We start from the raw sequence: 22,788 nt of genomic DNA, 5'->3' as shown, positions 1-22,788 counted from the left end.
GGGCAGTTTCTAACATGAATACTACCTTAGACATCTTGTCATTTGGGTTAAAGTGTCAGCACAAAACTATCACTCATTCAATAAAGTAGTTTTTTTAAATTAATTTGTTTATTTGGCTCTTCTAGGTCTTAGTTGTGGCATGTGAGATCTAGTTCCCTGACCAGGGATGGAACCTGGGCCCCTACATTAGGAGTGCAGAGCATCAGCCACTGGCCCACCAGGGAAGTCCCAAAGTTCATAGTTTTATACTTTAAAGTGGATCAGTATTTTTATCTTTGCATCTACATATGTGTGTGTGTGTGTGTGTGTGTGTGTGTGTGTGTGTGTGTGTGTGTTTCCAAAACTACTTAAAAAATCAATTTATAGAAACAACAGTCAAGATCAATACAGAAATAGTTGCTAAACTTTGGAGGATCCAGCAACTTTGTGTAGATATTCTGAGACAGTTTTGCTGTTGTAATCCTCCACTTCTTATAAAGCTTGATACCTATAAATAACTTTACAAAACTATTACAAAATAGGATTGACATTTTCTGTAGTGCAAAAGGTACTTTTAAGAGTCTGTAAGAGATGTCAGGGGAAGGACTGGACATACTGTCCTCTGAAAGGCATACTTTCAGAGCTTGAAAAGAAGAGATTCTAATTGGAGCTTTTGTATGCAAAAAAAAAAGGACTGCATATAACAATGAGAATTCTGAGAGTTCTTATAGAAAAAAGCTACAAGTGATCTCAGACTGAAAAACATTTCAGGAATTGCTGCTTGAAGGTTTTTTTTTTCTGCAAGTAAAGAAATTTTAATTTTCAATAATTCAGACATGGATATTTCATATGCTAAATATTAAATTTCTCAATATTCAGCGTTCTCACTTTGGCTTTTATTTCCCACAACTCTTTATTACTTTGCAAATTTTACAAAGATAAATAATATCTGTTGTTATTCTCTCAAAATTCAAATATCTCCAACATTTGATTACAAAAAATTGTCCTTGAAATAGTCACTTTTTGGTTTATTTTCAGGTCAGTTCTAAAAGTCTAAATGCATCTTCTAATTCTTTTTTTTTTTAATTTAAAATTTTATTTTTTTATTATTTTTTTTTACTTCACAACATTTCAGTGGGTTTTGTCATACATTGACATGAATCAGCCATAGAGCTTCCAACTTTCCAAACCAGATCTCTTTATAAAGTCATGGTAGGATAATTCCCACAATCTTCCTTCTCCCAGATCTCTTTCTGCAATAATTTTTTTAAAAAATTCATTAGGAAATTTAGAAAAAAAAACTGATTAACAAAAAGCAAATAAAAATCACTAATTCTACTACAGAGGGACAACCACTGTAGTATTTTGGCATGTCCCTTCCCAGTTTTATATAGCGTGTGTATGTTCAATATATATTTCAAAAAAGGACATGCAACATACCGTTTCATAATTTTTAAATTAAGTTATATGTTTTTGGAATACCTTTGTGTCAAATGCCATTAGGTATTAGAGAATACCTAATTGCTTTCTAATATTTTACTGTGTATATATCTACCTCAGTTTATTTAATGAATTAAATACTCAATAATTTTGTAAACATGTATTAAGTATTTGACACTTAAGATTTGGGTGCTTTTAATGAAATAATGAAAATAATAAGTAATTTTTGAAAATAAACACATTTCTTCAAAATGTTTTATAAAAGCATATGACAGAAATAAAAAATATCCTTTGCCACTGATTATAAAATTAGTTCTATGGAGGTCATGTGTGGCCAATCATTTTTAGAAAGCTAAATTTTCCTGCAGCTTAGGTTCTTTAACACACAAACTCCCTCACACAGTTAATCATTTGGGTTAGTACTGTGTTTTGCTTCCTAACTACTTTAATAACTAAGGATTATCATGATGAAAAGAAGCTATTATTCTGGTTTATAATATTTGCCCTTAGACTAAATTAGATCTCCATTTTTTTAGTTCTTTTGTCTGCCATTAATGAGTTTTGTTCTTCCTGTGTTGACAGATAACAACTTTTAATTCCTCATCTCCTTGAGCAATATTTTTTCACGTAATTTTTTAAAAACACATTCTTGTCTTGCTTGAGTCAAAAGAATACGGTAGATACTGTGGTTGTTACTTTATTTTTAATGTTAAGAGTGCTGATTTACCTATGTACTTCCAGACATTTTAATATTCTTTAGAAGCTGTAGGATGGGTTCAATTTTTAATATATTCCTTATAGAGTAAGTATCTTGTTTTTTCTTTCTACTTTTTTTTTAATACCTTCATTTTGAGATTCTGCATTCTGGCATCATACAAGAAAAAGAGCCAGATGCTTCACAGCTAACTGCAATAGGGTGTAGTCAGTGAAAGAGCCAACTGGCAGGATGGAAAGACTGCTTAGAAAACAAGTGAAACTGTGAAAGTAATTGCATGAACTCCAAAAAATGGATCTAAAATCATGGGACTTGATCAGAGGGCAAGAAATATGTTCAAGGATGGAAAGAATAGAACAGAACTACTCCAAGTTTTTTTTTTTTTTTTTTTTAACAGAACACAAATTTTATGGAGATTCTCATATTCAACTTCTCTGATGAAACAGGCAGGTTGTTTTCTGCCAGTGCCTCAGCTTGTAGTTCGTCCTTCTCACAGGTTAAAGTTTTACCTTTCATGGTTTCCTTAGAGGAATTCTGGTTTACCCAGTGTCTTCCAAAAGGTTTTCAGTTTCCTACTTGGCTGCATTTGTTCAGAAGTCTTCTTCCTGTCCTCCACCTAAGCCTATTGATGTTCTACTTCTGCAAGTTTATCAAATCTAAAAGGTTATTAATATGAAATGTACTCTTTCGAAAAATATATACTATTAAGAGAAAACACTATCAAGAAGACTATAACAGAATTTTGTAATCATCAATTGTAAGATGCACTGCAACTTCAGAGATGTTAAATTGTGGGGGGGGAAAATTGTGCACCTTAGAATAGATAAAATGTAGTACTTTACAGCTTTTTCTCCCACTCCTTGAAAAAAATCTGGATGTGTTTGCTTCTTCCTTTAAACAGAACTCACCATATTTTGTCCTAAACTGTAATTTTTTTAGACTTAAAAAAAATCTGTTTTAAACCATAAGTCACTTTAGCCAGGTCACATCTGGCTAATGCTAATGTTAAATTAAAAAGTGAAATCTCCACATTATTAGATATTTCAGGTTCTTCAAAAAGTAGATTGGAATAAATTCCACGGATGATCAGCACTGGCAAAAGGAGGAGATACACTTCATTGAGGGAAACTACACATAGCACCTTAAACTTGAGTAATTAAATGGGAAAAAATCCAAGAATTGTAATGAAATTGTAGACTTAGAACTATCACTGGTATCCCAAGAAATTGACATAGGAGTTATTGTAGGCAGCATTCTGAAGATAGCCCCAGCAGCTGCTTCAGCCAGAATTTGCTAGTCATCAGAAGCGAGGGTTCTGGAGCAATAAAATAAAACAATAGCAGACTTTTTCACTATCAGCAGTCATTCTGGGAATGTACTCAGAATAAACGCAAGGTGTTTTAGATACTGAATTTCATTAAAAACAACAAGATATGAAGCTGTGGGGTTCTAAAAAAGCTTCTAAAATGACCAAAGGAATGCATATCTTTTTCCATTATAAGGAAAAGAATAAAATACACTCCTCTTTAGTATGGATAAATCTGATCTAAGGCATGTAGGATCCTGTTGTTATTGTTTAGTTCCTAAGTCATGTCTGACTCTTTGCGACCCCATGGACTGTAGCCCACCAGGCTCCTCTGTCCATGGGATTTTTCAGGCAAGAATATGGGAGTGGGTTGCCATTTCCTTCTCCAGGAGATCTTCCTGACCTGGGATCAAATCCAGGTCTCCTACATTGGCAGGCAGATTCTTTACCACTGAGCCACCTGGGAAGCCCCATGTACGATCTTAGATTATACAATTAAAATAAAAGTAGAAATGGATGAGATAACACAGACTTATTCATTAGGCTGCAGGACTGAAAGGGACTCTGTGGTTGCTGTTTGAGTTCTGCTGCTTCCCTCTGGTCACTTAGGTCCTAGTTAGAAAGCCTGTACTTCTGGTCTGGAGGCCAAGGGGATGAGATGTGAGAGCAGCCCATGGTTTGCTGCCCTTGGCCACTTGCCAAGAAGCTCGAGCTAAAGAGTTTCCCATAGCAATTCTCTCATCTGGGAAGGAGGCTTCTAATTTTTCATTTGTTTCATGGGATTAAGTATGGCCTGTTGTGACATGGTTTCAGAAACACATTAAGATACATGAATTGAGAACATTTACGCAGTAAGATGAGAACAAGAGGAGTAAGATGAAGTGCCAGACCATCTGATTTTAGGTTTCGAACTTTTAGCTAGGAAAGATAAGACAGCAGTTTGCTTAAATTTGCTCCTGATTTGCTTAAATTTGCCACTGGAGTGTAAGTTCCATGAGGCTCGAGTGTTTGTGTTTGTGTTTTGATCACTACAATATTGCCATCACTTAAAAATAGCATCCTGGACTCTGTAGGTGGGTAAATAGGTATTTTCTGAATGGGTGTTCCATACATGATTTTACCCTTGTTAACTTTAGTAAGGATCATCTTAGTATTTGAAGGAATGTTAATGTTTATCTTCTTCAATGTACTGATCTTAGAAATCTAGTTTTTAAAATGTCTATAAAAATTAATTACCCAAGACCTTCTAATTCTATACCCTTCCAAATTAACATTTTCTTTGATTTTGTTGATTCTAAAAAAATTGAAATACTAGTGTTAAGTGAATCTTATCCCTTAGAATATGGGAGAATAAATAAAATTCAAAATGCCAGTTGGTGACTGCAGCCATGGAATTAAAAGATGCTTGCTTCTTGAAGGAAAAGCTATGATCAACCTAGACAGCATATTAAAAAGCAGAGACATTACTTTAGTGACAAAAGTTTGTCTAGTCAAAGCTATGGTTTTTCCAGTAATCATGTACAGATGTGAGAGTTGGACTATAAAGAAAGCTGAGTGCCGAAGAACTGATGCTTTTGAACTGTGGTGAAGACGCTTGTGAGTCCCTTGAACTGCAAGCAGATCAAACCAGTCAACCCAAAAGGAAATCAGTCCTGAATATTCTTTGGAAGGACTGATGCTGAAGCAGAAGCTCCAATACTTTGGCCACTTGATACGAAGAGCTGACTCATTGGAAAAGCCCCTGACGCTGGGAAGGATAGAAGGTAGGAAGAGAAGGGGATGACAGAGGATGAGATGGTTGGATGGCATCACCGACTCGATGGACATGAGTTTGAGCAAGCTCCGGGAGCTGGTGATGGACAGGGAGGCCCGGCATGCTGCCGTCCACGGGGTGGCAGAAAGTCGGACATGACTGAGCGGCTAAACTGAACTGAAAATGCTAGTGATGCCTTGCAGTGTGACATTCCTAAGGCCATGATGATGAGTATAAAGTATTTAGCTTGTGATCATGGTTCCTCTCCCTTTGCACCACTGAAGTTTTAGGCTTGTTAACTTTTTGTTTGGGGAAGTGGGCGCTGTCCAGTGCATTGTGGATTGTTTGGCAGCCGCCCTGGCCTCTGCCATCTAGATGGCAGCAGCATTGCCCCTGTGCTGTCAACCAAAAGTGTCAAAAGTCTTGGGGGGGGGGGTGTCAAAAATTGCCCTTGATTGAGACCACTGTTTTGAGACTTTGGGGATGTGATGACAAAAGCTTTACCCCAGAGAGAAAGTGATCAAAACACCTTAAGAATTAAGTACACGTTTCCTTTCAATTGCTAAGAAGAAACAGAAAATTTGAACCGAATTAGACTTATTATGAGCACAACACCTATAATGTGAGGGGGCAGATTAATATCAGGATTTTATAAACCATGTAACTGTACTCCAGTGAAGTCATAGAACTTCAGAAAGGAAGAATTTTTTAGAGTCATCTAGTGTACGCTCATTCAGCTGGCATCCTGAATAGATAAATAACCAGCCCTGGTCTCATAGTTAATAAGTGGCATCTTAACGAATGGTACCACCAACACTTTAATAGTTGTTTGGAAGAAACAAGCATGTAGCCTTTAAAGTTCCCAGTCTGATGTAGTATAGTATTTACTGGGAGGGACACTTAGCTGGACTAATATCCCTAAACTGGTACAAGAAGAAAGCATCACATGATGTTGAGAAAAGACAGAGAACTGGAGCAATAAACTTAAGGGACTTGTAATCCTGGTTGAAAATACAAACAAGTTCAAAAATCGCTACTTTCAGTGGTAAAGGTAGCACAATGTTACAAAAACTAGTTTTGAGAGTCAGTCTATCAAAAAACACTGAATGCACCTATTTATGATGTTTGATAGTGAGAGACCTTTTTATACCACCTGAAACTCATCTTTAAACTTGCACAGAAAACTCTGAAAGGGACTGTGCTGTAACTCATGCAGACATGCCATCAACAGCAGCCTTGACCTATGTGTCAGTGAAGTGCTGTATGTGGGCACATAAGCTGTAATACAAATACTCTTGACAGTTTATTTAAGTTTCCTAAGCTCTGGTGAGAGGATGAGTAAATGAAAATATGCTATAAGCAATTATTACACTGAAAACCATCTTTGATTTCCCAAATATCAATGTTTAAGTGGCTCTTTTCCTTTTATTGATTTTAACCCTAGGTAAAATAGAATATCATTGTTTATATGGCAACCCACTCCAGTACTCTTGCCTGGGAAATTCCATGGACAGAGGAGCCTGGTGGGCTACAGTCCATGGGGTTGCGAAGAGTCAGACACGACTGAGTGACTTCACTCTCACTTTTCACTTTCCTGCATTGGAGAAGGAAATGGCAACCCACTCCAGTGTTCTTGCCTGGAGAATCCCAGGGACGGGGGAGCCTGGTGGGCTGCCGTCTATGGGGTCGCACAGAGTCGGACACGACTGAAGCGACTTAGCAGCAGCAGCAAAACAGAATATCATTGTTTATCAAATGATAAGCTATAACTCTTTATTCCATTCACTTATCCATTAAAACATTTAACTGTGTACCTACAATGTACAGGCACTATGGTGGCGATGGGAATAAAGTAGTACAAAGGAGAAACAGGCTCTGTGCACTCTGCGAATTATTATCCCACTGAGGAATAAAATTTAGATCAAGGTTTAACCATCTCACACAGAGAGTGACAGTGATATGGAGTACATGGCATTCAATCTTAGATTGTTTTTTTCATTGCTGGACTGACTCAGGAAGCGACAACAACAAAAGAACCGTTTCAAATAGGATAATGTGAATGGTTGTATCTGACTTTGATTAACCTTACTCTCTAAAAAGTAGAAGGATTTTAAAGAGAAACTGTAAAACTCCATGAAATGAGCACATACTATTTCATTTAGTATTCACAACAAAGAAACTTAAATAATATTAATTAATATCTAAATTTTATTTAAAAAATTACTTAAAGAAATTAGCTTAAGTAATAGCCCTAAGATTATACTGCAGGTTAGCAGTAAACCGAGAAGCTAGGATTCAAAAGTAGGCAATCTGATTCTAGATTTCTACTCTTATCACCTATGTTTGGTTGCCTAATTTTGAGGACTGAGTAAAATGAAAAAAAAAAAATAAAGTTGGAGAGAACTGACAAAAGCAAGTAACAAGAAGATTATAGCCTATGAAACAAATTTTAAAGTAAATAAAGCAGCCATTGTATATATAAATCAAAATAACTCATGGACTACACAATTTTATAGACCTTTAATGTTTAAGGAAAACAAAATTACTAGCATATAAGTAATTTCAATATTTTAAGAAGGTTAAAGAAAGCTAAAGATTTAGCAAAATTAACACAATCTAGGGATTAAGAGATTTACTTTCAGCTTTGCAGAGAAATAAAAGAAGTCAAAAAGGGTAAATGTATGTATTACAGTAGTGGGCTGTCTATGAAAATCATTTTTAAACTTTAAAAGTTTTAAACTTTTTATTTTAGACTGACATATAGCTGATCAGTGATGTAAAGGTAGTTTCAGGTGGACAGGAAAGGGAATCAGTCATATGTATACATATCCATTCTCTGCCAAAGAGAATCACTTTTATTTTTTACCTGATGGAGTGATGTCCTGAAGTATAGTCCAGTTTTCCAAATTTTTGTGTTTGGTAGCCATGCTTCTCCATGACATCCATCCATGTTGTATAATTTGGATCTAAGCCCTTAAAGTTATTCCAAGATTCTGTTAAGTGAGTGAAAAGCCCACTCCACATTGCTGGTGGAAAAAAAATGGGATCAGTGTAAATAAAGCTTAACAATTTGTTTTAATGACTGAGACAATTATACCGAGAGAAAAGAGATTACTAGTTTAGAGCTCAGGCTCTGCAATAAGATATACCTGCATTAGGTGTTTTACCTGACATTTTTGATTGTTACCTCGTTTTATTAAGGGGAAAACTGAAATGAGTTCCTATTTCCACTTTACAGGTGACTCTCTAAGGTTTGCAGGTCAGGTTGTTTAAGGTAAATAGATGGAATTAAATATAAATCCTATCTTACTTGAGTTTCTTTCAGTCATAAGAATAATCACTATGTATCTATTGGTCAACTTTCCAAGTTGGTCAAATGAAGTACAGATTTCATTTCCCCAAAATTCCCAAGGGTTTTCCTTGTTTCTTGTTACTGGCTTGCCACAAAAAAGTTAAGTGTACTATGTCTTCTCTCTTATTTTCTACAGCTATGATTTTTAGTCGAAAAATCTTTTCCCAAATATTAACAGGACTAAAGGGAGAAACAGACACAAATACAATAATACTAGGGGATTTCAATAGCCCTGCTTTCAACAGCAGGTAAATCTTTCAGACAGAAAATAAAAAAAGAAACGCTAGACTACATGTTAGAACAGATGGACTTAACATTTTCAGAACATTCCATCCCAAAACACAGAAAGTACATTCTTTTCAAGTGCAAATGAAATATTCTCCAGGAAGATTGTATGTCAGGTCATACAGCAAGTCTTAGTAAATTTAAGAAGACTGAAATCAATCAAGCATCTTTTCTGACCACAATGATATGAAACTAGAATCAATTAGAAGCAGAAAACTGAAAAATTCACAAATACGTGGAGATTAAGCAACATGCTCCGGAACAACCAATGGGCCAAAGAAGAAAAGAGAAATCAAAAACTTATTTCAAGACAAATGAAAATGGAAATACAGCATAGCAACACAAATGGCATGCAGAAAAAAGCATTTCTAAGAGGGAAGGTCATAGCTATAAATACCTTTTTGTGGTATTGGTCATAATGTCTCCTCTTTAATTTCTCAGTTCTCTCTTTTTTTTTTTTTGGAAAGTCTAGCTAAGGATTTGTCCCTTTTATTAAAAAAGAAACTTAGTTTTATTCCTCTTTTCTGTTGTGCTTTTAGCCTCTACTTCATTTACTTCCACTTTGATCTTTGTTTGTTTTCTTTCTTCTACTACCGTTGGGCTGAGTTTCTTCTTTCTTTACAATTATTTGCTCTGTAGCTATGTTCCAGCCATTGACCTCGGTCCTGGGGACACAAGTGTCAATAAGGCCCCAGTGTTCGGAGCTTAGCTTTGGTAGTTACTTCATTGTCGCCAGGTTTTTTGGAGGTAGCATTATGGCTGTATATTGCTAGAAGTGTTGTATGATGCACATAAACCTAATCTGACTGATTCAACTCATGAAAATGTTCTTATTCTCTCTAGAATATGGTATATACCTTAAACTAACATGCCGGGAGCCAACACACGAAACCCTACCCATGACAGGGTCATGAGGGAGAAAACCTGATGGGCAAGGCAGATTAGGTTTTCAGGGGTTTCGAAAAGACCAGCTCACGAGATCCCACCCATGACAAGGTCACGAGGAGAAAGCCTGACAGGCAAGGCAGATCAGGTTTTCAGGGATTTCGAAAAGCTGCTCACCTTAAAGATGATATCTGTCTTTCTGATGCCTGCCTCAATAGACTACTCCCTAATTTCTGTGACACAGGCAGAAGGCCTTCCCTGATCTCTTCCCAAATAAAAATCAATTTAGAACTTTAATCAATAAGTTTCCCGGGTGGTGGTATTTTATGAGATTATTCAGGGTGAAAAGAGTGTTTTAATTTAAACTCCTTTGCTGGTATTTTAGTTTGTTTGGCAAATGCATTTATGCCCTTGGTACTAATATGCATGATTGCTTATAATACCCTAATCATAAAATAACATAAAGAACCTGATCATATAAAGGCCCTAACAGACATAGAGCCCTTCGGGGGGTGAGGAAGCCCTATTAGAAAACACAAGAAAAATTATTCTAAAAGTAGCTATTGGGTTAACATTTGCTTGCTGTGTTTTGCTTTTAATGTGCAAAGGTTGTGTTATAGAAACCATTAATATAGTTAAAGATCTAGAGAAGTAAGAGCTTAGCCCTAGTGTGGTAACAATGAGACGGTTGTTAATTGTGAGCCAAGAGTGCTAGGCAGAGGCTGCCTCACCAAAGTCACAGAGTCTGTGTGGGGTAAGCTTCTTAGATAAATGCAACTGACAACTTCTGCAGAAGGATTAATTTTTGTGTTAACAAGGTTATAGTTCTACTCCGTACTGTTGCCCTATGAGACTGCTACCTTTCAGTTAAGGTCACCATGGAAACAGAAAATAGGTTTACATTCACCTGTTAATAGGCCCCAAGGCCAGAAGATAATGTAGAAGACCCTCATAAACAAAGAAGTATGCAGAAAACACCCTGGTTTCGTGAAGGACAAGCTGATGTAATGTTAAACTATCTTCCCCTTAGAAATGTACTAACTTAGGGTATAAAAGCTACGGTAAAAAATAAAGCATTGCCAGACTCTGCCAGACTCGGCTGCACCCCCCGTCTGGTCACTCTCTCTCTTTCTCTCTCTCTCTCCCTCGCAGACTTGGCCTTATCAAGGCTGGTCTCACGTGTCTTCTCTCTCTTGCCGACGCCGTTCATCCCAAGGGTGCCTCCTGGATCCTGCCGGGGCTGGACCCCGGCACTAACACAGTATTTTATGTCAATTATATCTCAGTAAAGCAAAAAAAAAAAAAAGCCTTTTCTCTTTTCTGCGTACACATGTAGTAGGGTTGAATCCTTTTCTCACTTAACAAAATGCTTTCTTTATGAGAAGTGGAATAGGATATCACCTGACTTTGAATCCTAACACTGCTGGACCTTTGATAAGTTATATAACCTTCCATTATTTTAGTTTTCATCTGCAAAATGGTTATAACAACAATTTCCACTTTGTGAAAATGTGGATAATTATACAAATTAAGACACGCAAGACAGTTAGAATATGGCCAGGCACACAGTAAGAATGCAACACATGTGAGTTCTTATTACGATTATTTCCTTCTCTTTGTTCAAACTGTTCAAAATGTACTTCCTCCAGGAAAAGCAACACCTAACATTTTTGAAATCCTTAGAGTTCCTTGAGCACTTTTAAAATCCATCATCTCATCTGATGCTAGGAACAGCCCTGCGAGGGACACAGCACATACAGCATTCTGTGATTAGGAAACTGAGGGATGCGCCTGACACAGTTCATTGAGGGCTGGAACCTAGTCCTTACCCCACCCTAGCACATCTCTCATTCCACTTGCTCAATAAAGAGCAAAAAACGAACAAAAGTGTTTGTAATGTACCTGGTCCTTCATCATGGAAATGTCATTTATAACACACTTTAGGTTTCTTTTAATCGTCGGTGATTATATAATTGACAGTGCTGAGCATGTAGTCACAGAAAAGAACTTGTGACTCAAATCACAGAGAATATGATGTCAGGCACTCAACAGACAAAAGAAAATCATTGGGTGCTATTTATGAGTTCCAATGCAAATTGTCATAAAGTGGAAGAGAAAGAAAATTCTATCAGAGAACAGAATTTATAAAAATATCAATTTCCTCTATTTTTCAGTTAGTCATGACTTAATATCACCAATATTTTGCTATTAAAACTGCCTACTTCTTAAATTACTATAATAAAAGTAAACGGTTAGATTTGGGATAGAAGTGAATTGAGACTGAAGGAAAAAATATCTAATCTGAAATAATACAGAAAAATCCAGGTATATCTGAGAAGTTTTATCTACTTTGTAGCTCAGATGGTAAAGAATCTTCCTGCAATACAGGAGACCTGGCTTCGATCCTCAGGTTGGGTAGACCCCCTGGAAAAGGGAACGGCAACCCACTCCAGTATTCTTCTCTGGAGAATCCCATGGACAGAGGTGCCTGGTGGGCTACAGCCCATGGGGCCGCAAAGAGTCGGACACGACTGAATGACTAACACTCCTTCAGTTCAGTTCCTTCGTTTACTTTAAAGTCCTCTCCAACTAATCTCTTACTAAAAAATTTAAACGGAACTTTTCTAGGAAATATAAGCATTTCTGAATTTGCCTGGAGAGTCAAGAGATTCTTAGTCACCAGTCATAAGGAAATGAAACAATAACACTTGAACTAAACACTATTTTAGGTGGTAAAATTTCTACTCTTAAAAAAGCCCAATACCCCATGTTGTTGTTTGGTCACTAACTCATGCCTGACTCTTTGCAACCCCATGGAGTGCAGCCTGCCAGGCTCCTCTGTCCATGTGATTTCCCAGGCAAGAATACTGGAGGGCTTGCCATTTCCTTCTCCAGGGAATCTTCCCAAGCCAGGGATCAAACTCACACTTTCTGCATTAGGAGACCAATTCTTTACTGCTGAGCCATCAGGGAAGCCCCCAAACACACCTCACACACATTAAAAAATTTTTATTAGATGCCAAATATGATTTACTATCCTATTTTGGAGTGTAATCTTTTAAAGAGTGAAAACATTTTCAGGGTGGGGCTATTTCCAGTAATATTAAGCATTTCTGTACCTGCGCGTGATGGGCAGCAGATGGGAGAGTTCGTGTAGGCGTTTAGAAAGGAAGTGCCGTGGGCTTTCATGAAGTTGATAAAAGGAAGCTTCACTACCTGACTTCCTGGATAAAATGTTAGCCTTCCATCCTGGAATAGAGAAATTCAATTGTTTATGAAGCATTGATTACATCGCAAGAGAAGAAAATAGTTTCCTTTAATTTTAACCATAAAATTCACAAGTAGTTGGGACTTCCCTGGTGGTCCAGAGGCTAAGACTGCAGAGGGCCCAGGTTTGATCCCTGCTCTGGGAACTAGATCCCACATGCCACAACTAAGAGTTTGCCTGCTGCAACTAAGAGCCGGTATAGCCAAATAAATAAATATTACAAAAAATTCACAAGGAGCAAAAAACTTCAGTATGATCCTGCTGCTGCTGCTAAGTCGCTTCAGTCGTGTCTGACTCTGTGCGACCCCATAGACGGCAGCCCACCAGGCTCCCCCGTCCCTGGGATTCTCCAGGCAAGAACACTGGAGTGGGTTACCATTTCCTGCTCCAATGCATCAAAGTGAAAAGTGAAAAGTGAAGTCGCTCAGTCATGTCCAACTCTTCGCGACCCCATGGACTGCAGCCTACCAGACTCCTCTATCCATGGGATTTCCCAGGCAAGAGTACTGGAGTGGAGTGCCACTACCTTCTCCCAATATGATGCTAAGAACGTTCAAATGATGAAAACAAGTAGAGAAAGTGTTATCATTCTCTGGCTCATAATAGTGCAAATTCATGTTGTGTGACACTTGGATCCATTTGAATACAGAAAATAAATGAAGGAAATTAAAGGAAAGTTGGATGGACTGACTGAACCAACGTCTGTTGAGTATTGGTATGTGCCAGGCACTACGAAAGATCTGGAGGTACAACAGTGAATAAAAACAGAGTTCCTGGCCTCATGAAGCTTATAGTCTAGTGGGAGAGGCAAAAAACATCAGTCAGTTCAGTCACTCAGTTGGGTCCGAGAAACTCTTTTGTGACCCTGTGGACTGCAGCTCGCCAGGCTTCCCTGTCCATCACCAACTCCTGGAGCTTACTCAAACTCATGTCCACTGAGTCAGTGATACCATCCAACCATCTCATCCTCTGTCGTTCCCTTCTCTTCCTGCCTTCAATCTTTTCCAGCATCAGGGAAACCAAGAATAAACCAAGAATAATTGCCATTACTGTGATATGGCCTTGAAAAAAATCTAAGATACAGAATAACAAAGGAAACCTTCTTGATAAGAGTGAACAGGGAGGGCTTCTCCGGGAAGTGAGAGCTAAAGAATGAGGAGAGTTACCCATTCAAATAAAGTAGAGACGCCTGCAGAACTTAAGTGGAGGTAACAACTAGGCAGCTAGACAAATGAGCTGGAAGACAGGAAGAGATGTTTGGGTTGGAGATATCCATTTTGGAATTGAATTGGGAATTGAAGAACTCTTCTTGGTAAAGAGCAAAAAAGAGAAAAAAGAATGTTCCAGTCCTGGAGTTACATCTATTGTATGTTTTCAATGTAGTTTTGTAAATAAAATATAGTTTAAAAGTGAGCTATCCAAAATATAGGATATTCATAAATCTTTGAGATGTCTGAGATTTCCAAATGGAGATATAAATTAGGGTACAGACAGGAATCTGGAGCCTGGAGAAGTCTATCCTGGTGAAACAAGGCTTTAATATATTCATGGCATTGAAAACTGTGAGACAGTGAAATCTTTTAGGGATAGAGTGAAAAGAAAGGAAAAAGAAGCCTTGAGGAGTCCCAGGTAAGAAGAGAAGGCAGAGTGGGAAACTGAGAAAGAATGACTGGTGAGGGAGGAAGATATCAGGAGACTGAGTCTCATGAAAGCTGAGAGAAGACTGTCAGAGAGAGGGAACAGCTGTGTTCAGAGGGTGTGTAAGCAAGGGCAGAAAATGCACATTGGAATTGGTGGCTGGTGACGCTGACAGGAGCACTTCCAATGGAGCTGTAAGAATGGACACCTAAAACAAAGGGAAGAGAGAATGGGAGGTGAGATGACAGGTGAAGAAACCACTTCTAAGTAGTTTTTTTGCAAAGGAAAGCAAAAAAAAGGGGAGGGGGATGGATGTTAGCTAATAGAGGGTTAGATACAGGAGAAATGTGGGATTAAGGTCATTTTTTTAAAAGATGGGGAAAGTTAGAGCATGCTTATATGTTGAAATAACTACCACTTCTAGCAGAAGTAATCACTGAATACGAAGCAAGTAACTCCTGATTTCCTGAATGATGAGCTAGGGAGCCCAAGACAAAAGTGCACACTCTACCCTTGTAAGAATTTCACTAAATCCATAAATTCAAACTCTCAGAAGCTTATCTTGATAAAACCCAAATGCCTACAGTTCTTATTCCTCCAATCTTTTGGACATGGGGGATAATAACCATTTGTGGCCACTGACTGGATTCTAGACAACCCAGCCACCCAGGTTCATCCTTTTGGAGGGGTGGAGCAGGAGGTCTTGTAGCAGAAGCACTGGGATGCCATACAATTCAGTGAGGCTTGGACTCCCAAGTCCTGCAGACTAGTTTCAGTCGGGTGTAACGGCCCCTGCAAATGGCTACAGTAGCGTGTCTATAACTCACATTAGCAATTTCTTGACTCATTTCCATGGAAAGCAGGCTAGAAAGCAGGTATCTTTAAAGAGCAGAACAGCAAGGATGGCAAATGGGGGAGGGAATAACTACCTCACTTCAGGAGGTTTCTAACACAGCATATGTAAAAGGTGGTCCCTGTAAAGATTACTGCCTACGATATAAAGGCACTCAATAAATATTCAGTGAGCTAAATGAAACAAGTCTTTAATTCAGAGCTGTATAATTTACAAAAGACAAATTCAACATGTTCAAAATTCAACACTGCGTTTTTGCAAAACTTAATAAACCTGGATTATGTGCATCAATGAAAAGATTTATATTTGACTAGGTTCTGAGAAAATATTTAAATTATGCTACATATATTCTCAATGTCAAAAGCATACTAATACTTTAAATGAAGATCAAAACTATATTATTAGAGAAGATACTGAACATTTCTAGAAGTTTTGGCTTTTTAACTTCATGTAGTTTTTACACACTAGCAAATACTTTAAAAAATAGGCTAAAGTGGTACCACTGCTCATGGTATCGATGGGAGGTGGTTCATAGTAATTCATTCTGAACTGAAAAGGATCTTAACATAGTTAGCTGATAAAAACCACAGAGCAAGCAAGTTTTCCATAGTGTGGTACTGTAGTTCACAATGGATAATCAGTCATAGGTCTAAGGACAGTTCTAGTACACTTAGTTGGGAGAGACAATCTTATAAAATAGCTTTCAGAATAACTTTCATAATTTAATAATAGCCTATTTTAGTTTTCTTAAGGTCATTCCTACAGATCAAACAAATACAGTACTCTAAAACTGGGCATTTAAAAAAGAGAAAGAGACCCACTAATTGGCTTTCTGAGCACTGAAGAACTGATGCTTCTGAACTGTGGTGCTGGAGAAGACTCTTGAGTCCCTTGGACTGCAAGGAGATCAAAACAGTCCATCCTAAAGGAAATCAATCCTGAGTGTTCATTGGAAGGACTGATGCTGAAGCTGAAACTGCAATACTTTGGACACCTGATGTGAAGAACTGACTCATTGGAAAAGACTCTGATGCTGGGAAAGACTAAAGGCAGGAGGTGAAGGGAAAACAGATGATGAGACGGTTGGATGGCATCACTGACTCGACGGACATGAGTTTGGGAAAGTTCCAGGAGTTGGTGATGGACAGGGAGGCCTGGTGTGCTGCAGTCCATGGGGTCGCAAAGAGTAGGACACAACCGAGCGACTGGACTGAATTGGCTTTCTGCATTAAAGTGCCAGAAATGATATTCATTACCTTTTGCCTTAGGTTTTGAATTCTGCTATTATTCTGCTATTATGCCTCTCTTGGGAGGCAGGCATTTCCCCACCTTGGGATGGATAAGCTTTTTGGTAGATATAATTTTGTGATCTGGATTGCTCCTTTTAGAGCCATGACTTGATTCAGTTCAGTTGCTCAGTCGTGTCCGACTCTTTGCAACCCCATGGACTGCAGCACGCCAAGCTTCCCTGTCCATCACCAACTCCTGGAGCTTGCCCAAACTCATGTCCATCGAATCAGTGATGCCATCCAACCAGCTCATCCTCTGTTGTCCCCTTCTCCTCCCGCCCTCAATCTTTCCCAGCATCAGGGTCTTTTCCAATGAGTCAGTTCTTCGCATCAGGTGGTCAAAGTATTGGAGCTCCAGCTCCAGCATCAGTCCTTCCAATGAATATTCAAAACTTGGTATGCAACTCCTTATCATTTTGGGCCAGGGAAAACCAGTGAAGTTTAGATTTCAAGACATCATTCTAATGAAAGAATATAATAGTAATCTTATCAAGACTGTTTAGAGCATTGTTTTCAGATCCGTTCATCACACTGAATGAGAATTTCACTATGCTCTGCTATCCAGTTCTGTGCCCACCTCCCACTCCTGAAACCTCATGAAAACTACAAAGAGCATAGGTGCAGGGGTGAAGGAGGGAGGCAGAGAGGATGCTTACGCCCTTACAGCTTTAAGACTCAGGCTGAGTTGCCTATTTTCTCTTTTCAAAAATGGGTTTATTAAGATATAATTCACACATCATACAACTAACCCATTTAATTTATACAATTCAGTGGTTTTTTAGTATATTTAGAGAATTGTTCAAGCATCATCACCATCGATTTTAGAACATCCTCATCATGTCCAAAAGAAACCTACTATTCCTTAACTGTCACCCACTAATCCTCCTGTTCTCCCAAATCTAGGTAATTGTTGGTCTGTCTCTACTGTCTCTGTAGATTTGCTTTCTTTGGCCAAATGGAATCATACAATATGTCGTCCCTTCTGAGTAGCTTCTTTCACTTAGCATAATGACTTTTAGGTTTATCCACGTTGCAGCATGTAGAAATACTGCATTTCTTTTTTATTGTTGAGAATTATTACTAAATTTTATTTGTCCATTTATCATCTGGTGTATATGTGGGTTGCTTTTACTTTTTGGAAGTATTAATATCTAGGTACAAGTTTTTGTGTGGAAATATGTTTTTATTTCTCTTGGATATATACCTTGAAGTGGAATTGCTGGATCAATGTTAAACTCATGTTTAACATTTTTGGAATTGCTAGATTGTTTTCAAAACTGGCTGCACCATTTTACATTACCACCAGTAGCATATGAAGGTTACATTTCTCTCATATTCTCATGGCTCTAGTGTGCCTCTGATTATAGTCATCTTTGTGGGTGTGAACTGGTATCTCATTGTGGTTTTGATTTGCATTTCTGTAATGATTAACAATGTTGAGTATCTTTTCATATGTTTATTGGCTATTTGCATATCTTCTTTGGAGAACTGTCTATTCAGAACTTTTGCCCATTTTTAAATTGCCTAAGGGTTTGCCAGGTGGTGCTTGTGGTAAAGAACCGTCCTGCCAATGGAGGAGACATAAGAGATGTGGGTTCTATCGCTGGGTCAGGAAGATCCCCTGGAGCAGGAAATGGCAACCCACTGCCTGGAGAATCCCATGGACAGAGAAGCCTGGCAGGCTACAGTCCATGGGGTCACAAAGAGTCAGACATGACTGAAGCGACATAGCACGCATGCAAATTGTCCAATCCAAAGTCACAGATTTGCACCCATGTTTTCTTCTAAGGGTTTAATAGTTTTAGCTTTTATGTTTAATTCATCAGTTCACTTTGAGTTACTTTTTTAAAATGGTGTGAGACATTTGCATGTGAATAATCAGTTTTTCCAGCATTATCTGTTGAAAACACTATTCTTTCCCTTATAAATGGTCTTTGCACCTTTACTGAAAAATCAAATGAGAGTTTGAGAGTTTATTTCTCTATGTTCAATTCTATTCCATTGATTTATATGTCTATCTTTATACTGGTGACACACTATCTTGATGACTATAGTTTTGAAGTTAAGGTAAGTTTTGGAGTTAGAAAGTTTAAGTCCTCAAATTTTGTTCTTCTTTTACAAGACTGCCTTGGGTATTCGGGGTCCCTTGAATTTCCATATGAATTTCAGGATTTTTTTTTCTGTTTCTGCAAAAATGTCTTAGGGATTTCTGCAGAGATTGCATAGAATTTGTAGATCAATTTGATAATTATTACTATATTAACAATATTAAATCTGATTGCATAAACATAAGATGTTTACCTAGGTGTTCATTAATTTCTTTCAACAGTGTTTATAGTTTTTCAGAGTATAAGAATTGAACTTCTTTGGTTATATTTAATCCTAAGTATTTTATATTTTGGATGCTATTTTAAATAGAATTATTTTCTTAATTTTATTTTTAGCTTGTTCATCAATCAAGGCTATAAAAATACAATTGACTTTTATATACTGATCTTATATCCTACAGCCTTGTAGACTAACTTATTAGTTCTAAAAGTTTTGTAGTAGATTCCCTGGGATTTTCTTTATACAAGGTTATATGTTATCTGCAAATAGAGACATTTTCCCTTTCCAATCTAGACGACTTCTATTTCATTTTCTTGTCTAATTCCCTTCCTAGAAAAACGCCAGCTTAACTGTTGAATAAACACAGTGAGAATAGATAGCCTTGTCTTGTTCTTGGTCTTTGTGAGAAAACATTCAGTCTTTTATGGTTAACTATAACATTAACTGTGGATTTTCTGCAGATGTTCTTAATCAGGTTGAAAATTCTACTTGATTGAGTGCTTTTATCATGAAGGGTTACTGAATTCTGTCAGATGCTCTTTCTGTGTCTATTGAAACGATCACATGTTTTTTTGTCCTTTACTTAATTAACATTGACTAGGTAACACACTGGTCTATTACAGTGACTATTTCCAAACATTAAACCCACCTTACATTTCAGGGATAAATCACATTTACTCATGGTGTATAACCCTTTCTATATATTGCTGAATTTGACTTGCTAGTATTTTCAGGACCTTTTCTTCTATACTCATAAGAGATACTAATCTGCATCAAAATTTACACACACATATACAGAAAAATCTATGTGTTTATACTATACCAAAAACAAACAAACAAACCCCAAATATGTCAGTCATCTTCGGAAGTTTCTAGGATGTTGTGACACACCATGCAGATTCCCTTTTAGAGTGAAAGATTGCCTCTGTTGACAATAGTTGTCTTGCTCCAAATGGTGCCCCATTCTGGGTGCATTCCACAAATAATGGCCATCCAACATGAAGGCAGACAGACCTGGTCTCCTCCCCCAAACTGGAAACAGCTCTGAAGCATCATACTAGTTTGAGAACTACGCACAAGATCAGCTGAGGCCTCCACTGGGACAGTGACAACAGTTAGTTCTCTTTTTGTACAATCCTGCTTCCTTCCTTTCCTTTTAATCTCAAGAGCACTGAAAATAAACTCTTTCTTGTTACTCTCCAAGATTGCCTGTTAGGATCCTAAGTTTAGATAATCATAAAGATTACTTTAAGTAATAAATTCTCAATAAATTCTCGGGGTATATCCAGATTATGTAACTTTAATCATCATGGGGTTATTTTATGAGGAAGGCAATACAAGGTAATGATTGAAAGTGCTCTTTGCTGCCAGACATGCTTAATACCAACAATCTCCGTGACCACAGTGATACCCTGTCATAATAAACAATATTATAGTTAGCAAACAAACATTTGTTCAAGCAGTAGTTTTAATATCATGGATAATACTAAAACTATCAGGTAATGTTAATATTTGTATTCTTTTTAGTTGATGGTTTGGGAAAGTTACAGAAACTGTTTAAGTTTGGGATTAACAACAACACATACACGCATACAGTTTATCCGGAATACGGGAGAATGGGTCAAATTATGTCAACTAATGAATATAAATCAGCACTAACAGGATTATCAGACAACTGGGTAATAAAAGTACATTGATCGCTGGAAAGCTAACAGGCTTTTACGTTGATGCAGAATGTTATTTTTCCCCACAACTGAATCAAGCGGGGATATGGACTGAAAGTTTATTAGCAATTTAATGGGCTAGCAAAGGAAAAAAAATTTGCTAAGATGCGAATCGGAGTGCATCGTACTAAAGTATGTTTTTATATGTGTTACATGCATATCTATGTGGTGCACGGAGGTCAGTACGGCGCGTCAAGGTAAAATGCATTTTTGCTTTGCATCAGGACAAAGCAGTTTAAAAGTTTCAGATTCTGCTCCCTGATGCCTGCAGGCATCGCGGCTGTGCAGCAGGGCGCCCCCTCCCGTGCCTTTCCATACTTACGAAGGAGTCGCTGACGACTAGCACCACGTTAGGAGCATCCGGCCAAGCCTGAACTGCTCCCCGCCTCTGCCCACCGGCCCCGGGAGCTGGTGCTGCCAGCGCCGAGGCTGCAACCACCGACACCCACAGCAGCAGCATCTCCGCTTACTGGGAGCCTGGCCTCCGGACGCTGAGCCCCCCTCCCCCTCCCTCTCTCTCTAGGAAGTTCCTCGGGAGAAGAGGAGGGCGGGGATTGCTTTCACCCACAGAACTACAACTCCCATGAGGCTCGAGACAGGCGCATGCGCACAGGAGGAGCGCCCGTCTCTCAGGTCTCGTTAAGACCTTTTAATCAAATACCGAGCGAACTAAACCTCTCCCCAAGCCACTTCAAGTCACGTGATCGATGCCTGGGTGAGGAAATGCGCATGCGCCGTGCCTTGAGCTTGGGCGTTTTGTAGTAGAGGAGCATCTCCTTCCCCAGGTGGGTTTTTGTGGGGGGCCGGGGGGTTGCTGTCTGTTTTTGCAGAAGTTGAAGTCGGTCGGCCTGTGGAATTGTCACCTAGATCGAGGAAGAATAGGGTGCCGGGGGCTGCCGGTTTGGCGCCGGGCGAGCCTGGCCGAGTGTCAGGCGGGACCGGGAGGCGGTGAGGTGGCAGCCCGTCTGTCACTGAAGCTGAACCGGGCGGTTGCTTGTGGGGCGTCTGTCTGTCTGTCTGGACCGCCTCACGCGGGATGCGGGTACCGTGAGGCGCCTGGAACACCTTCCCCCGAAGAGCATTTCCAGCCTGACTTGCCCTGTTCCCCGCTTTTCCCGTGCAGTGATGAGCTCCGGAGGGGTGAGGGTTGCGGCCTAGTAAGACAAGTTTCATCTTTTGGGGTGAGGATGAGCTTAGGTGCCCTTTGCCTCCAGAGTGCGAAGGAAAGAAGACCTGGATGGGCCCTCGGAGGAGCAAAGGCGGGGCTGTGTGGCTTGTTCGAATAACCGACAGAGGTTCAGAATACCATTGTTCCGCTGCCGTGATTTTTAAGAGATCTCTGGTTCTCTTGACTGTTGAACTCTTTTGGAGAAATCTGGGGGGTGGGGGGTGGGGGAAGCAAATTTCTGGTCCCAGAGCCAAGTTCCGATTGTGGTTATTATAGTTTCAGGTGTATAATTTGTGCATCACTTTAGTCGCTTTAATCTTTTGATACGAAAAAGGAAGAGTTGTAGTATTTTTTTTCTGTGAAATAAACTTTTCATACCGGACAGTGCCTTTTGCAGAAAATAATTACAAAAAGAGACAGACTTGACTTATTTAACACAGTGCACTTATTATGTGCTGAGCGTTACTAAGCATTTACCCAGCACCTGTTGTGTGCCAAGTCCTTTTACGTGGAGTATTTTCTGTTAGCCCCGCTTTCACTGTTTTTCAGATGGGAAAGAAAGCTGAGACTTGGACAAGTTGAGTGACCTGCCCAAGGTTACAGAGGGAACAACAGTCTGAGTAGGACTTGAATTTGAGTAGTCTGTCCTGGCTCATCGCGTTGCTGTCTGTAATTAACTGTAGGATGTTAGGACATTCTGATGAATTTAATCTATGTTAGTTAGTGAAGCAGCGCTGTTAGTCAGGCAGCATACTAAACATCTGTGGGAGCAGACAGACACGGAAACAATAGTCCCAGACCATAA

General features: G+C 38.8%; 2 protein-coding genes across 3 annotated transcripts in view; one reads left to right on the top strand and one right to left on the bottom strand.

Moving 5' to 3' along the window:
- The window catches only part of ARSK (arylsulfatase family member K), a 59,393-nt gene extending 38,063 nt beyond the window's left edge, over positions 1-21,330 (bottom strand). Inside the window, exons 1-3 of the mRNA XM_065936820.1 lie at positions 21,138-21,330; positions 12,835-12,964; positions 8,060-8,219 (exon numbers count right to left, since the gene is read on the bottom strand). Of these exons, the coding sequence (XP_065792892.1) occupies positions 8,060-8,219; positions 12,835-12,964; positions 21,138-21,275 (428 nt within the window). The 5' untranslated portion in view covers positions 21,276-21,330. The remainder of the gene's footprint in view (positions 1-8,059; positions 8,220-12,834; positions 12,965-21,137) is intronic.
- Positions 21,331-21,530: 200 nt separating this feature from the next.
- SKIC3 (SKI3 subunit of superkiller complex) overlaps positions 21,531-22,788 on the top strand; it is a 99,478-nt gene continuing 98,220 nt past the window's right edge. For both annotated transcript variants that reach the window (XM_065912536.1, XM_065913319.1), the window contains exon 1: positions 21,531-21,600. The gene's annotated coding sequence lies outside the window, so the exon portion shown is untranslated. The remainder of the gene's footprint in view (positions 21,601-22,788) is intronic.

Source organism: Muntiacus reevesi, chromosome 1, assembly GCF_963930625.1.
Source record: "Muntiacus reevesi chromosome 1, mMunRee1.1, whole genome shotgun sequence".
NCBI classification, from domain to species: Eukaryota; Metazoa; Chordata; class Mammalia; order Artiodactyla; family Cervidae; genus Muntiacus; species Muntiacus reevesi.
Note: the sequence above shows the minus strand (reverse complement) of the source record. Positions and strands in the feature narration are given on the sequence as shown.